A 16,133-nucleotide genomic window follows, 5' to 3' on the forward strand; every position below is an offset into this window, starting at 1 on the left:
TTTTCCCAGAACCTTCATGAAACCTAGCCACTTGCTCATAAAAGTGTGTTTTAACCATATCCATTGCCAGTCCCCAGATATAACCAGTTCTCCAATGTATACAAGCTCCCATTCAACAGTGATATTAGCTAGATAACACCAGGAACCTATTTTTAAAATAATCTCTGCATTTTCCCTCCTAGAAGAGAGGAAAAGTTTATTTTTATTCAGCTTCAAGTTCCACAACCTGCAAATTTTCCCTCACAGATGTCTACCATGGTGGGCTCTTGGCATCCACAAGGTACAGGTTTCTCTTAAGGTGCTCCTGGCTGTCTGGAGGAAGCACAATGGAGTAGTTACAGTTTAGCCAGACTCCCTAGGTGGGAATACCAGCTGGTGGCTTTGGGCAGGTTACTTCTCTGTGCCACAGTGCCCACAATTGTAAAATGAGGATAACGATGACATCTACTTGATCCGGTTGTTGTAATACTGATTGATGTATATCAAACATTTAATTTGTCGCCTTGTGTATGGTAAGAACTTCAGATGCTGTTAGGTGGCATCTTATCTTATTCATGGCATCTATAAGTTCCACACTCTGAGGCACAAGAAATTTACCATCCTTTTGGGCAATGTCAAATCTGACCTTTCCTTTCTACCTGGTGACTGTCCTGGAAGGCAGACTATCTGTTGAAAGAAGACGGAGCATGTCACCCAGGTATTGAAGGAGTGAGTACCTGCACCTACCCCAGCAGTGTCTTATGCAGTCAGAAGAATCTACTAAACATCACCATGTGCCAGTCCCCGCTGTAGGCTCTGAGTATACAGCAATCAACAGGATAAGTCAAGGCTTGTAGCACCAAGACACCATAAAGTCCAGCCTTCTGTGAGAATGTCTCATCTTTTGCATCTTCTCAGTACAACGCACTCAGAATGATGATTCTTAAGTCCCTCCATAATCAATAGATACTAAAGTGACCTGTGAATCACCAGAGAAAGAGCATGGTCGTCACCATAGCTCTGATGATGTGCAGAGTCCGCTATATTTGAACACTATCTTGGAAGAAGACAATCCACATAACAAAGAGTTCCCATGAGTGTTTCAGGTAAATGACCTGTTCTGGACCACATTGAGAACTCACACCCTTATTCTATTTGTTTTTAATTTTTGTTTGTTCTGTTTAATGTCCTATGTATCCCAAGCGGGCCTTGAACTCGCTATGTAGTTTGACCTCCCAGTCCTCATACCTCTCTCTCCTGGGTGCTGGGAATGCAAGCATGTGGTGCTTGCTTGATGCAGTGCTGGGTATTGAACCCAGGATTTGGGCATCTAGGCGAGCACCCTACCAACCGAGATGCAGCCCCTCCATCCCTTATCAAGACAGCTTATTTGTAGTTGTGGGTTTCGTTTAGTTTTAAATTGTTCAGTGTGTTTTCTAAGCCTCTGGATTTTAAGATTTTTTGGGAAGTAATCTTTGTAAAGTACTCCCCCAGCTAGGGGCTTCCTACTAGTGACTACTCATCCAACTACAATTACTAATGATTCACCATGTACGTCCCACCTATGATACTGCCTGACTGTCCATCAATCATAAAGAGGGAGGGACCGGTCAGGGTGAAGGGAGGAGCAATCTTTGGTACTTGACCTCTGCCCAAGCTTTCTCTGGGACGCCTAATTTGAATGCTGTTCTCCGATCCTCAAAGGAAAGTATTCAAGGAACCTGGACCTGCACCTCCCATCTCAGATTCTCTCAATTCTTTGAAATGGGTGGAGCTCATGAGAGATCATTCTAGCATCTTTGAAATGGACCCAATGGGTGGAGCTCACGAGAGATCCTGCTAGCATTAATACTTGTAGGAGCCTTGGGCTGTATCCTGGGAAGGGGTTGAGAGTAGTTCCTGCTTTGACCTGGTGGAATCCATTTGTTAAGAAGCCAAAAAAAAAAAAAAAAAAAAAAAAAAAAAGCCAAGAATCTCATTGTTTTGATGCGGTCACATACACACACATACCATGTACATACATGCATCATGTGTACCTATGTATCCATACACACATGGATGCATGTTGAGGGCAGCATACCTGTCTGCCCTAGCAGCTGTACTCTCAAAGATGAAATAATGACACGATGAACTCTTGCTAAGGAAGCATAGAAAACAGAGAAAGAAAAGTGGCTCTCACTGGAGGAAAAAGAGCAAGCAAGGAAGGAAACCCGGGAAAGAGACATGAGTGCTAGGGAAAGAAATTTTATTTCCAAGCTTTTAAGAGAATATTACAAACAACAGAGAGTTTTTTTTTTAAAAAAAAACCCTAAAAACTAGTTTAAAAAAGTACTTGACAGTGTCCATTTAATACCCAAGGATGGCATGTCCATTGTGCAATGACAGTAAGAAACTCTGCAGGTGACCACCCAGTGGCCTTCCCTGGCAGGGTCCTGGAACACACTGGTGGGCTCCTACGACAGTGCTCCCTGACTGCCTCCTTGGTGTGCCTGGCTGCACCAGAAGGACCAGGAGCACATAGCCCAGAGCACATAGCCCAGATCACAAGGCAAACTGCCTCTTTAGGGAGGGGACCAGTACCAAGCAGCTAGGAATACTTAGTTAGGTGTTCACGCCTTCCTTGAGATACACAGGCCAGTGTCACCCCACACTGCAGCAGACCCAGATGTGTGTGTGTGTGTGTCTGTGTGTGTGTGTGTGTATGTGTGTGTGTGTGTGTGTGTGTGTGTGTGTGTGTGCGCGCTCAAGCACGTGAATGCGTGTGTGTTTCTCTCTGTGTCTTTGTGTGTGTGTTCACAGGCATTTGCTCGCACACGCATGCGTGCATGCGTGCATACATATGCGTGTGTGCTTGCGGGCCTGCCTGTGAGAATGCCAATGCGAAAAGGACATGGCACTGCATTATCCTGGTTATAGACGGGGCTCAGTAATGAGGAAAATCATCCCTGGCCTGACAGCTTTGAAGGCTGACGCCACAGCAGCGGAAGTGTGCTTGAGCCACTCATGAGAAGTCTTCACGTCTCTCCACATGCACATGTATGTACATGAGTCCCCCACATCCTGTAAACATCTTTGAGCCAAATCACCGTAAGGTAAACAAGGAAACAAAAAGATCTCCATGTCTAAACCTCAGCCTTCTTTGAGTTCATGTTACAGCTAGGAAAGTTCTTCCTGGGGGACCCAACCCCATTTCTCTGGCCTGGCATACCAACAACTCCCTTCCTGAACCGTCTCCAGGGGATCCCTAAAGCCATTTGAGTCACTGGAATTTTACAGAGTGTAGAGGCCTTCAGCAAACATTAGGACCACCAGCTCACAAGGTCTCTCTCTCTCTCTCTCTCTCTCTCTCTCTCTCTCTCTCTCTCTCTTGTCTCTCAGTTACTCAGTGCTAGGAAGCAGCAGCACCCAGGTGGCCCTTTGTTTTCTCTCTTTGCTGCCCTTAGACCCCCAGGCACAGCAGGTACCCCAGGTACCAGCCACCATTTTCTGCCCACCCTTTTCTGGGTGTCTTGCTACTTGTGGTTCTCTGGGAGGGGTTGTTTTCTTAGGGCAGATTCCATTTGTCCCACCCATTGTTGTGAAGTTTGTGTTGGTTTTCCCTTGCTGTGGAACCAATGGACTGGGAATCGTAAGGGCTCTCCCTCAGGCGGTCTCCCCCATAGCTCCCCTTGAGGCCCACCATTCCTGATCCCTGGGCCCCTCCTGGCCCAGACTCTTGTGGTGTGTATGTGGTCTCAACCTGCCTCCCAGGCCTCCTTTCACACTGTGGTGACTCTCATGACAAGCTCTCGGCCGCTGCCCTGGGTGCTCCGCTGGTCATGAGGTCTCAAGTGACTCAGGATGTGTAGGATGGTGTAAGCACAGTGGTGTTGGGACACAGGGCCTGAGGGGTGGCTGGCGGCCCTGGTGGGGCCCTCTTCACGGGCAGGCGGGCTGGCTGCCTCCTCTTCCGCAGAGGGTAGGTTGGCTTGGGCAGATGAGGAAGTCTGTAGGTTTGTCCTGCCTCCTGATTTTTGATCCTCTAAGTCTTTTGTCTTGTCATAGTTCAGCACTTTCCACTGCTGGTTTACAGCCTGCCAGCGTTTAAAGATGCGATATACCGAGGGCCCTTCGTGGATGATGAGGCCTGCCAGGAAGAGAAGAAGACAAAGGCTAAGCAAAGAAAGCAACAACTGGGGGAGAGAATGCCACTGCATCCTTAACTTACACAGACACGGGCACTGGAGAAGCTGGGGTCTCTCTGTGTTGCTTTTATTCTAAATCTGCCTTCCAGCTCTGAGCCACATGACTCCAGAGCACCACTAGATTCCCAGACTCCATGAGTCACCAGAAGGGAGAAGGTCACAAAATAGCTGGGCTTTGCATGAACTGCCTTCGCCTGCTTCCGCTCCATCCTGCCCCCTTCTTGGCTTGGCACAATTCAAATTCTTCAATGACATCATAATAAAAATATTTTTTCCTTCCCTGTATTACATATTCATGATGCCCTGTGCTTACCAGGTGTTGAATGAATCATGTGCTTTTAAAGGGCAACAGCCATGAAATCCTGTGGTCATCGTGGTCCTGCTGAATGGGAACTGAAACTCCGCTCTAGCTCTTTGCACAGCCAATGCTACTGAAATACGGATCCCCGTGGCCGTCTGAACATCCTTGCAGTTATATTGGCCAAATCCATTGGGAGCCATTGGAAACAAACCATGTCTGGCAACAAGGCAAATGGATATCAATTTTAGGCCTACTGTGTGCAAAGCACTTAGGATGGGGCAGTGCCTGAGATGGGAAGTCCTTTCCTTAGAGAGCTTATGTTTAAGTTAAGAGGCATATACAAAATGTACAAATGAATCCACCAGACTCTCTTCCTGTGTGGGCACATGCTAGGAGGAAGATGAAATAGGATTAAATAGCCCTTAGCTGCAGGCAACTGGGGTCTTGTTTTGGCAAGAGGGAAGAAAGAAGCAAGTTTCAGAGGAATTGGCAAGTTTAAGTTGAGACTTAAATGAGAAGGAGAGTTGTGTGCAAAGATCTGGAGAGGGCACTCATCTCTGGTGGGAAACGCAAGTGCACAAGCCAGGAGGCAGGAATGCGATGACCAAGGTTGAAACTGAGGTTGGCGTGCCTACCGCAGCGCAAGCCCGTGGATGTGGCAAGCGGAGGAGAAGGTGGCCGGAGCCCCCGTTATGATCGTGTCTTGCATTGTATCCAGGGTAATGAGAGGCAACCGAGTAGATTTGGAAGGAGGAATGGCATTGAAAGATTTTCTCTCTAAGAAAATTCGCTGGTGCTCCAGAAGGGTCACGTATAGAATTATTCTAAAATGAAGCAGGAAGGGAAGCGGTAATTGAAGCTGGAAACTGTGGTGCTGGGGACAGGGCAGTGCCGTGCGTGAGATGTCTTGGAGTCAGGATGTATGCTGTGGGTATTGCTGACAGTCTGGCTGACAAGTGAGCTGTGGGCACAAGAAGCATCTGGAAGCTCTGAAGGTTCTGATGCCACAGCTGGATGGTGAGGATCATTTGCAGAGACATCGATGGTCCCAGGGCTGGCGTGTGGAGCTGCATGGTGATGGTGACTATTAATTCACTATGGCTGCTATAATAACTGTCCGGAGGGTAACAGGTAGCCCACAGTGGTACAAATATGCTCTCTTACAGTTCTGGGGTCGGTCTTACCAGGCCAAAGTGCAAACATCACTGGGGCCTATACCCCCAGAAGCCTTGGAGGGAGAATATTTCCTTACCTTTTTCAACTTCTAGAAATGGCCATTGTCTTTCCCTCTTTCTCACATCATCCCACCCTCTTTCTTCTGTCATCACATTTATTAATCTGTCATCACATTTTTCTTTGATATTCTATTAATAAGAACTCTAGTGATTACGTGGAGGGACCACTGGAATAACTCAAGATAATTTCCTCACTTCAAGATGCTCAAATTAGCCATGTTTGCAGAGTCCTGTCACAAAAGGTTAACAGTTTCAGGATGAGGCCCTGTGTGTCTTTGGGGGCCATTCTTCACCTTACTGCAGTATTAACAGTCACATCTTAGTTATGGTAAGTTTAAGATGTCTGCTAAAAATCCAACTGGTCGATCAAACGGCAATAAGATTGAAGCTGAGAACTTAGATGATGCACTGGCTGGTTTTGTGTCAATTTCACACAAACTAGAGTCATCAGAGAGGAAGGAGCCTCAGTTGAGGAAATGTCTCCATGAGATTCAACTGTAAGGCATTTTCTGAATTAGTGATCAATGGGAAAGGGCCCAGCCCATGGTAGGTGATGCCATCCCTGGGCTGGTGGGTTCTACAAGAGAGCAGGCTGAGCAAGCCATGAGAAGCAAGTCAGTAAGTAGCATCCTCCACGACCTCTGCCTCAGCTCCTGCCTCCAAGAGCCTCTCCTGATTGGATTCCTATACTGATTTCCCTGGGTGATGGACAGCGATGTGTAAGTAAACCTTTCATTTTCAACTTGCTTTTCAGTCATGGCATTTTGTTGTAGTAATAGAAACCCTAACTAAAACTAACTAAGACAGATGGTGCTAGAATTTTGGGGAACGGAGGTGGTACTGTTGTTTAAGTGCATCTTCTTAAACACTCAGAGGTTAGTAATGAGTTAGTATTGAAAATTGGGTCCTCTTACACAGTGATTAGGCCACAAGAATGCACTCCTCATGAACAGATTACATGCCTTACCAAGAGCCTTGACTGACAGTTGGTTTTCACGTGTCCTATGTTTTGCTATGTGATGATATTTCAAGAAGTCTCTCACCATGGCTGGGGACATGACTCAGGGTAAAGCGCTTGTCCTATGCTTGGATTCCCAGAGCCCACTCAGGGTCTTCATGTTTTCAAGCCAAACAGTTTAGTTAATGGTCCTATATATAACCCCCAAGTATGTTTTAGCATCCCCTTTCCTATCCTGAAATACAGTTCATAAGATACTATAAGACTGCTATGCATTTTTTAATTAGTGGAATGCCTTAATAGATAATTAGTAGACAGAATAAGACAAAAGAAGTCACTTGCAAGAAAAAGATGAAACCAAAGTCAATATAAGTGCTGGAGTACAGCTGTATTAGAAAACAAAACACACTAGAAAAAAATCACGTGGAGCGAGGTAGCTCAGATCCAGAAAGACAAATGTAATCGGTGCCCTTCTCGGCCATTGTCAGAGAAGCGTTCTCCTGCAGCAGATGGGAACAAATACAGAGACCCAGCCAGACATCATGCAGAGAGTGAGAGACTTTGGGATACTCAACCCTATATAGTATGTCTCCATCAGATCCCTCCCTCAGGGAGGCCAGCCAGTAGCCAGAGGCAGTGAGGAGAAAGGGGGTAAAGAAAGAGGGATGCACTTAAAAGGGGTCTTCTGAAAGATGGAGGATCAATGACAGCATGGATGTCCCAGCAGGTAGAGAGATGCCTGTGGACTACTTCTTGGCCCACAGCCTGAGAAGGGATGAACAGCCACTATAGAGACAGATACAGGGATGCAGTATCTTAGAGTCCAGCTGCTCTGATGAAAGAAGCACCCAGAGCTGTCCAGAGGTCACCATGGAAAGTGGCGGAAGGAATGAGCAAGACAAGAAGAGGATGCTTGTCTGAAGAACGAAGAGGTTGGAAGGCTGAGCCTGTGACAGTGGAGATGGCTTGCTATGAATGACAAGGTGGGATTTGTCCTGCGGCCACGGAAACCTCAGGGCAAGAGCTAGCTCATAGGAACAGCATGGACTGCTTACCATAGCCCAAGTCTGCTTTAATGCATGTGGGGGATAGGGAAATGGGGAGCCCCAAGGAACAAGCCTGGAGCAAGAGTAGGGTTGAGACATGTCCAGACTCTGGAAATCTTATCCTGAGGTTAGCAGGAGTAGGGTCATTAGTGCCCTGCCCTGGGCCTGCGTGTTGGGTGTACATAGCCCTGTACCCCAACCTTTGCCCCACTGCAGGATGACATGTAAGCAGGTTAAAGTTCCTTTCCCCTTATAAAGTCATGTCCAAGAAGCACCTCCTTGTGCTAATGAGGCACCTCTAGCACCCTGGCCCCTGCCAATGCTGTACCCTCACTTCCCAAATGTTTAAATAGTCTTTGTTCCCCCATTAAAATGAGCTATCTCACTGAAGCTGCCTCGTTCTGTTCTGTGCTCACACCCACTGCCGCCTGAGGCCACTTAGCTCCCAGACTTCCCACCCTGCTCCTTCCCCTCTGAGGATCTACCAGTTGTGATCCCAGAGCATCATGGGGGTGGGAACAGAGCCTGAAAGGCAGATGCAGATGCTGGGAGAGGAGAGCAGTCACCCACTGCCACTTCTTCCACTATCCAGCAGCTCCTGAAATTGCATTTCTCTCTCTGTATCTTCAAGGGTTCACTGAAAGACACATTGGTTCCTAGCCCTGGGTAAACACCATCTCTCGGAGAGGAAACACCAACATCTAAAGTGTCCTAATAGTTTAGAGGGAACATAATTTCCTAAAGACCCCCTGTGAGCCCCCTTGCTCAGTGTGATGGGTACTAGACAAATAGGCTTCCCCTCTTCCACCAGGGTGCCCACTCCCATTACTTCTGCTTACCCTTAAATGTATACCTATGCATTGATGGTACTGAGGTCATTTGTTCATCTGTTTCTCCGGCGTACCTTGTTTGCATATGCTGCCTTTGCCATTTTCCAGATGACAGGCTCTGACTGAGTCTCCGCAGCCAATGCTGCACTGGGAGCATCTCCGAGAGTTACTAAGGAGGAGCCTTGGTACAGAGAACTGGGGGCTTTTGAGGCCCCCAACTTCCTGGCTGGAATCTACACTCCATTTTTAATTAGCTTCTCGATCAGACAGTTTTACTCTGATTGAAGAGGGTGCCTTAAATTTTCAGTTTGAATGCTGCTTTTAATTGCCTGTCTAGTGTTCAGGCAGTAATTAAACCGTTTTAATGGCTAGGTGGCTGAGGGGGGAGGAGTGCACCTGTTTTTCTAGATAACACTTATTTGGGAAAAGTTGGAAAAACATAAACTACCTCATTCACATCCACTCCCCTCAGCCTTCTGCTTCAGAAATTACTTATCGATTCCTTGCAATGAGGAATTATTTAAAACGGAGGAGGATGAGTTTGGGCTCATCTGCTGGGGCCGATGGCAGTCAGTCAACATGGCGGCCAAGAAGAATGAGGGGTAGGAATCAGCTGTGAACTGAGAAAGAGCTGGGATGCAGGTGAACAAAGAGGGCTATTGGTGAAGAGTCTGGGCATAGGAGAAGGAAGGGATGAGGCTGTAGCTCTATCGGTAGAATGCTTGCCAGTACTGCATAAACCAGTGTGGTGGGGCAAGCCTGGAATCTTTAGCACATGGCTGGTGAGGTCATCATTGGCTACACAGAGAGTTTGAAGCCAGCCTGGGTTGCATGAGACCCTGTTTCAAAAGCAAGCCAGAAAGGAAAAAAGAAATAGATGGAGAAAGGGAGGGAGAGAGGGGAGGATGGAAGGAGACAGGGTAGGAGAGAGAGGGGGAAAGAGGGAGGGATGGGAGTACAGAAATGTAGTAAATTTTAACTGAGTTCTTTCCTGAGATTTTCTAAGCAATTTAACAGCCACTGAGCAATTATTTGCAATGCACCCACATCTTGGTTGTATTTGTGATAAATCCAGTTTCAGAAGAGCAAACACTTCATCTCTTTAAAGTGTTTCCAGCTTTTGGGCGTCTCTTTCTCACAGGGTTATAGGTGCTACAGGTTGTTAGACATCTCTTTTGTCACTCTCCCTTTATCTTTATCTTAAGCTGAAATGGCCTTTTGCTTAGACTGTGAGGAATGAAAAGGCTGGCCACCACGAATAGGTAGTCCCACTTGCATAGCTCCTCCGCACCCTATAACCATAGCAACAGCAAGGAGTTCTCTAAAAAAAACAAAAGACCAAAAAAACAAAAAAACCCAACCTTCCCTTAGTGCATTTTGACCATTGGGTTTTTTTGTGTGAGAGAGACACAACTTAATCTGATGCTGTCTTTTCTGGGTGCCCACTCTATGTCTCTGAGCCCCTGCCATGGTCACAATACTGCTTCCCACCATGTGTCCAATCACAGTTCCAACCAAGTTGATCAAGAAGTCTATAGGGAAACCTCTCATGGCCTCAGTGACCCAGAAGTCACCTCCACACCCTCATGTCTCACTAGTGTCCTGATTTAAATGACATGAAAGTTGTTGACAAGTCTAAAATAGCGCTTTTCAGGCTTAAGTGTATATTAGAATGTTCAGTAATTCACAGGTTCCTGGCTCTATCCTTGGGAAGCCTGAGACAGTAGGTCTGGGGCCAGGCCTGAGAACCTGCATCTCACAATAGCCTGGGGTGATTTTGATGGTGACTAGGGAGGGCTATGATGAGCAGCACTGCCTCTTATCCCTATCCCTCTACTGCACGGAATGCACTACATTTTATATTTCATTTTTCATTCTCCCCACCCCCACCCCCCACCCACTGAGACAGGGTTTGTTTGTGTAGCCCTGGTTGTCCTAGAACTTACTCTGTAGACCCAATTGGCCTCAAACTTAGAGATCTGCCTGTCTATGCCTCCCAAGTGCTAGGGTTAAAGGCGTGTGCCACCACTGTCTGGCTACATTTTAATTTAAAAAAAAGAGGAGGAGGAAGAGGAAGAGATTTAATAAAGCGCTTGATGTACACACATGAAGAACTGAGTTTGGATACTGAACATCCATGTAAAATATATGTGGCAGATATCCTTTTTTTTTTGCGATGGTAACTTTTTATTATTTTTTTTTTATAATTGAAACAAAGAAATACTTTATCTATATTGGTGAACATCATTAGGAAGGAATAGCATGTCTGGATACACTCTTTCTTCCTAGAAAATAAAGAGAAAAACTTAAATTTTCTCTTTCTTGTGCATGTTAAGGAGTAACTTTTTTTAATTAGGTATTTTCCTCATTTACATTTCCAATGCTATCCCAAAAGTCCCCCATACCCTCCCCCCCCACTCCCCTACCCACCCACTCCCACTTTTTGGCCCTGGCGTTCCCCTGTACTGGGGCATATAAAGTTTGCGTGTCCAATGGGCCGACTAGGCCATCTTTTGATACATATGCAGCTAGAGTCAAGAGCTCCGGGGTACTGGTTAGTTCATAATGTTGTTCCACCTATAGGGTTGCAGATCCCTTTAGCTCCTTGGCTACTTTCTCTAGCTCCTCCATTGGGAGCCCTGTGATCCATCCATTAGCTGACTGTGATCATCCACTTCTGTGTTTGCTAGGCTCCGGCATAGTCTCACAAGAGACAGCTATATCTGGGTCCTTTCAGCAAAATCTTGCTAGTGTATGCAATGGTGTCAGTGATTGGAGGCTGATTATGGGATGGATCCCTGGATATGGCAGTCTCTAGATGGTCCATCCTTTTGTCTCAGCTCCAAACTTTGTCTCTGTAACTCCTTCCATGGGTGTTTTGTTCCCAGTTCTAAGAAGGGGGAAAGTGTCCACACTTTGGTCTTCATTCTTCTTGAGTTTCATGTGTTTTGCAAATTGTAACTTATATCTTGGGTATTCTAAGTTTCTGGGCTAATATCCACTTATCAGTGAGTACATATTGTGTGAGTTCTTTTGTGATTGGGTTACCTCACTCAGGATAATGCCCCCCAGCTCTGGGAAAGCTGATATAGAGGATCCTTAGAGCTTACTGACCACCCAGTATAGACGAAGGGCAAGGTCCAGATTCAGTGAGAGTCCTTATTTCCAAAAATAAGGAAGAGAAGCAATTGAGCAAGACACTTGACATTGGCTTCTGATCTCTACATGTGTAAGTGCACACATGTACCTGCACATGAGTGCACGTGTGTGCACGCGCGCACACACACACATTACACATACATTTGAAAAGTATACTCTCTCCAGATGTTCCAGATGCTAAAATGTAGGGCAATGGTAGAAATGGTCACTTCTTGGACCCAAAGACAATTGGTCCTCACAATTTAGAGCCAATTACATGCCCATGATCACATAGAGAGTAATAGTGTGTCTGCTATTTCCAAGCCTTTTTGGCTTTAGCAGAGGAGTTGCTTATTATGAGTCTCAGTTTCTTATCAGCAAGTTGGAACTGGTATTCCCTTCCCCACAGAGTTTTTATGAGACTGGCTGGGGTGAGGAGTCCTGAGTGCCGCACGTGGCAGGTATTAACATTGGGGCCACATGAAATGGGTCATTGGAAGGAGAGCACAGGACACTGCTATGTCTTCTGTCTCCATCTTTGCCAACCTGTCTGTTCTGTGGAACTATTCTCCTTTTCTGTCATTAGGAGGAGCCATTGTTTATAGAGAATAGCACACCAGGGTGAAAGGTGCTCTAGAGACCAACTGGTTCTGTAGGTGTGGGCGGGGTCAAGCTCTCCCTTTGGGGCCTCCCCTCGCCCCACCTTGGCCTCTCATGCAGCACAACCTCTTTCCTATATTGGTTGACTTTTTTTTTCATCACTGTGACCAAATACCTGACACGAAGCAGTTTAAGAGAGGAAGGGTCTATGTGACACTGCATCTACAATCAGCAAGCAGAGAGAAAACAGAAAGTGGGATCCGACTGTAAAGCTCCAAGGCTCACTTTCAGTGATCTACTTCTTCCAGCAAGGCTGCAAAGGCCCCTAAAGGTTCCACAACCTTCCAACGTGGTGCCATGAGTTAGGGTTGAAGAGTTCAAATACATGACCCATAGGGGCCTCCATAGGAGACATTCACATTCAAACTACAATACTTCCCTTCTTCCAGACAGCTGTGGGTTGTGACCTTATGTCCCAACATGAAGCTCCACTGTGGTCAAGTACCCACTTTCCAGATTGCACCCCTTAAAGACCCAACCCTGGAACTTACACTAAAGTAAGTAAGTTCCACTGGCAGGTGTAGAAGAAAGGAAGATAACCATCTACGTAGCTGAGCTCAGAGGCTTGCTTCTGGGAGAAATCAGATTGGCCTCTACCTGCTCAGGATTCTCCAGGGCATATCCTCATGTCTTACATGTATCTTACAATGTGACCAAGATACACTGCTAGGGGCCTCCCCAGGGAAGTGGTAATGGGTGGGTCCAGGTGCCTCAGTCCCACAATAGAGTCAGTTTCCCTTCTGTTTCCATTATTTTAGTGTTTGTCAGTGCCTAGGCACCAAGGGCCCGTGCCCCTTTGATATAACTTCTGCCAGAACTCTCACCTAGCAGCCACCTGATGGGGCTGGTTGCTTTTCATCAAGGTACAGAATGTGTCTTGAGACTTCTGAGTCAGAACCGTTGCAGCCTCTCTGCTCACCCAGGACAAAACAGATCCATAAGAAGCCTTTACGGAGAAAATAAATATGGGGGTGAAATGCTGGGGATGAAGTGATATTTATGCAGTAGGACTGGATAGGGGAGAGAAAATGTGGAGCCTCAAATATACACTGCTTTCACGGAAGGGTGTAGTTCTGCAAGGATCTGTGCAGTTGGGGTTTTTTCTGCAGGGCTCCTTCGTGAGGCTGAGAGCTCTTGCTCTACAAAATGGGTCTTGGTGTTCCTTAGCTACACTGGGTGGTGTCGGTGCTTAGAGGTGGTGATGAAGGTCATGATGATGGTGACAGCCATGGGGACGATAATGTTTCTTGAATGCTTTACGGTGTTCTGTCATTGTAAAAGGGCTTTGCAAAATGAGCTTTTTGTGACAGAAACATATGTGAGGTCGGCCATCTTATAATCTCCATTTTGTGGAAGAGGAAACGGAGCTCAGGGAAGAAATTTCCTTGTGCAAGGAAATGCAGTTAGTCTATGAGGCGGGGCCATCACCCGGGGTGTATCTGAGCCAGAGCAGTGCTTTGTGGCTGATGCTCCAAGTCACGTGCACACCTCGCAAACAACTACAGAGAGGTAACAAAATTTTTTAATCGTGTATGTTTATGTATAATTTCTATTAGCGATACTAATAAGATCTCTTGCTCAATATATGTTTTAATGTGTGACACATTGTTTTTACAGTGGCCAACACAGAATTTCAGTCTAGATAAAAGACCCTGTGAAGGTCTTTTATCTTCACGTCTCATTCTCAGTTTTCCCATCAGGCAGATGGGCAATTGTAATAGCAACCATGCCACGGAGTTGCATGGGGGTAAAGAAGATTAAGAAAAAAACAAAACAAAACCCAACACTACAGTGTATGAAGCTCTTTTCACAGCACTTAGGACACAGTGCATAATGAATGCTGGTTAGTATTTTATCATCATTATTAAATAAATATACATTATTTCATTTTAAATAAATAAATAAACAAATAAAGCAAGCAAACAAGCCAGCCAGCCAGCAAGCCGGTTATTTTTGGTGCGGCTGGGGACGCCAGATTGGCAAAGCCACCTCATGCTCTCTGGGGAGACATCTCCATGCTTCTCAGGCGAGCCAGGCTGTGCTTCACATATGTTATTACACATTTAAAAAGTTGTTTGTGTAGGCAGACATACCGAAACTCTGTGTTATTGTTTGAATCTGAAATGTTGCCCCCGCAGGCTCTCAGCCCCCTGACTCCTGTGCTATTCTGAAGGCTGTGGAGTCATTAGGAGGCGGGGCCTGGCTGGCATAAGTAGGTCACACTGGAGGGAGGCTTCAAGGATGACATGCTTCCCCCGTTCCAGGCTGCTTTCTCTACTTCCTGTCTTCTATGATATGAACAACCCTCCACCACATTCCCTCCTCCCTGTCTTCCCTGCCAGAATGGACTACAGCCTGAGAAACCCCAAGCCAAAACAAATGGCCCCGGTTTAAGTTGTTTCTGTCAGGCATTTTGGTTACAGTGATGCAAAAATAACTGACATATTCTGTATCCATGGAGAATTTGGGCTCTTAAAAACCTTTGAGACTTTAACAGATAATATTTGGGAACTCAGGTGTTCTTTCTTCCATCAGACTATCATGGCTCAGAACGTTTCCCTCAGTGGGATGGGCTCACAGCGACAGAGATGGCCGTAATCCCACTACGGTCCTCCCTCCATATACAGCTGCCCCTGGGAAGGAATGGCATTTCCTTTCCTTATGTGGACCATGAGGGGCCAGATCCCTGGTGTGAATGTGAACAAAGTCAGGCCAACGTTTAAGAAATAGACACTGAGTGGAAAGTGTAAGAGGAGGGTCTGCCTTATTCATGGTCAATTTTCTGCTAGAAAGAAGCAAAATGCTTAAAAGCCTAAAGACACTGCAGCTACAGAGTGGGAGGAGCTTGGATCCCTTGTTCATTATGTGGAGGAGACCCTCTCAGCACTCTGGAACCTTGCTGAGTGAAAGCACTGACGGTTGGATGCCGTAGGTTGCTGGATTTCCCTAACACCTTCAGAGAAGAGCAGTCTGTGTCTTGATGGCATGTGTCATGGCATTCCCCAAATGCATTAGCTGTTTTTAGCATCTATGTTATTTATTTGCTTGGGTCTGTTCTTCATCGCAAGCCTACCAATAGACAGACACATCATTCCTGAATCTGTCTGACATTGAGAACAGTCCCAAAGAGGTATGCATAGAATACTTGGGTTTTGTGGGTACAGCTGGAAGAGTGAAGTGCCTCTCTGTGGGGTGTCCTGTAGAGTGGGTGGTGCTCACTTGGCAAATTTTCTTCTAAATCCATCACCCTCGCTCTCGATGCATCTGGCAGTCTTGCTGTGGACAGAGATGACTGGGTACAGGAAGCTTTGGGTGGTAAGATATGAGTAAACGTGTATCCAGAAACTGGACAAGCTACTTGGAGATGACAGAGTATAGGCCAAGCACCCTCTCATCCATTCGTGAGGTTGATACTTCTTACACCCAGCCCAACATTATTGGGGATTCCTTACAGCCTCAGTTGTCAACCTTTGAGGACTCTACTATCCGCTTACTATGTAAGTAACTTCTAAGTCCTAGGCTAGGAGGATCTCAAAGATTATTAGGGCCAACACTCTCATCCTATAGATGAGGAAATCATTTATAAAGAAGATGTATGTCCAAGGCCATGAAGGTTGTTAGGGAACTAATCTGGTTGCCTAGACTATCAGACCAAGCTATCTCTGCTCTCTGCCCAGTTTCCTAAGCAGGGGATTAACAACTTAATGAGTGGAGTCATTTCTACCCAGAGTGATGAGTTAATCTGAATAAAATTAAGTTATATTTATAAATTTATTTGTGTGCATATGTGTGTGCATGTGTA

The 16,133-nt window shown here is 46.1% G+C and overlaps 1 protein-coding gene across 2 annotated transcripts in view; it reads right to left on the bottom strand.

Moving 5' to 3' along the window:
- Positions 1–2,207: 2,207 nt before the first annotated feature.
- The window catches only part of Marchf4 (membrane associated ring-CH-type finger 4), a 110,048-nt gene continuing 96,122 nt past the window's right edge, over positions 2,208–16,133 (bottom strand). Inside the window, exons 4-5 of one of the 2 annotated variants that reach the window (XM_006496112.4) lie at positions 13,156–13,277; positions 2,208–4,105 (exon numbers count right to left, since the gene is read on the bottom strand). In XM_006496112.4, coding sequence (XP_006496175.1) covers positions 13,156–13,277 — 122 coding nt within the window. In that variant the 3' untranslated portion in view covers positions 2,208–4,105. The remainder of the gene's footprint in view (positions 4,106–13,155; positions 13,278–16,133) is intronic. The other variant, NM_001045533.2, reaches the window with a different exon arrangement.

The sequence above is a fragment of the Mus musculus genome, chromosome 1 (genome assembly GCF_000001635.26).
Source record: "Mus musculus strain C57BL/6J chromosome 1, GRCm38.p6 C57BL/6J".
NCBI lineage: Eukaryota > Metazoa > Chordata > Mammalia > Rodentia > Muridae > Mus > Mus musculus.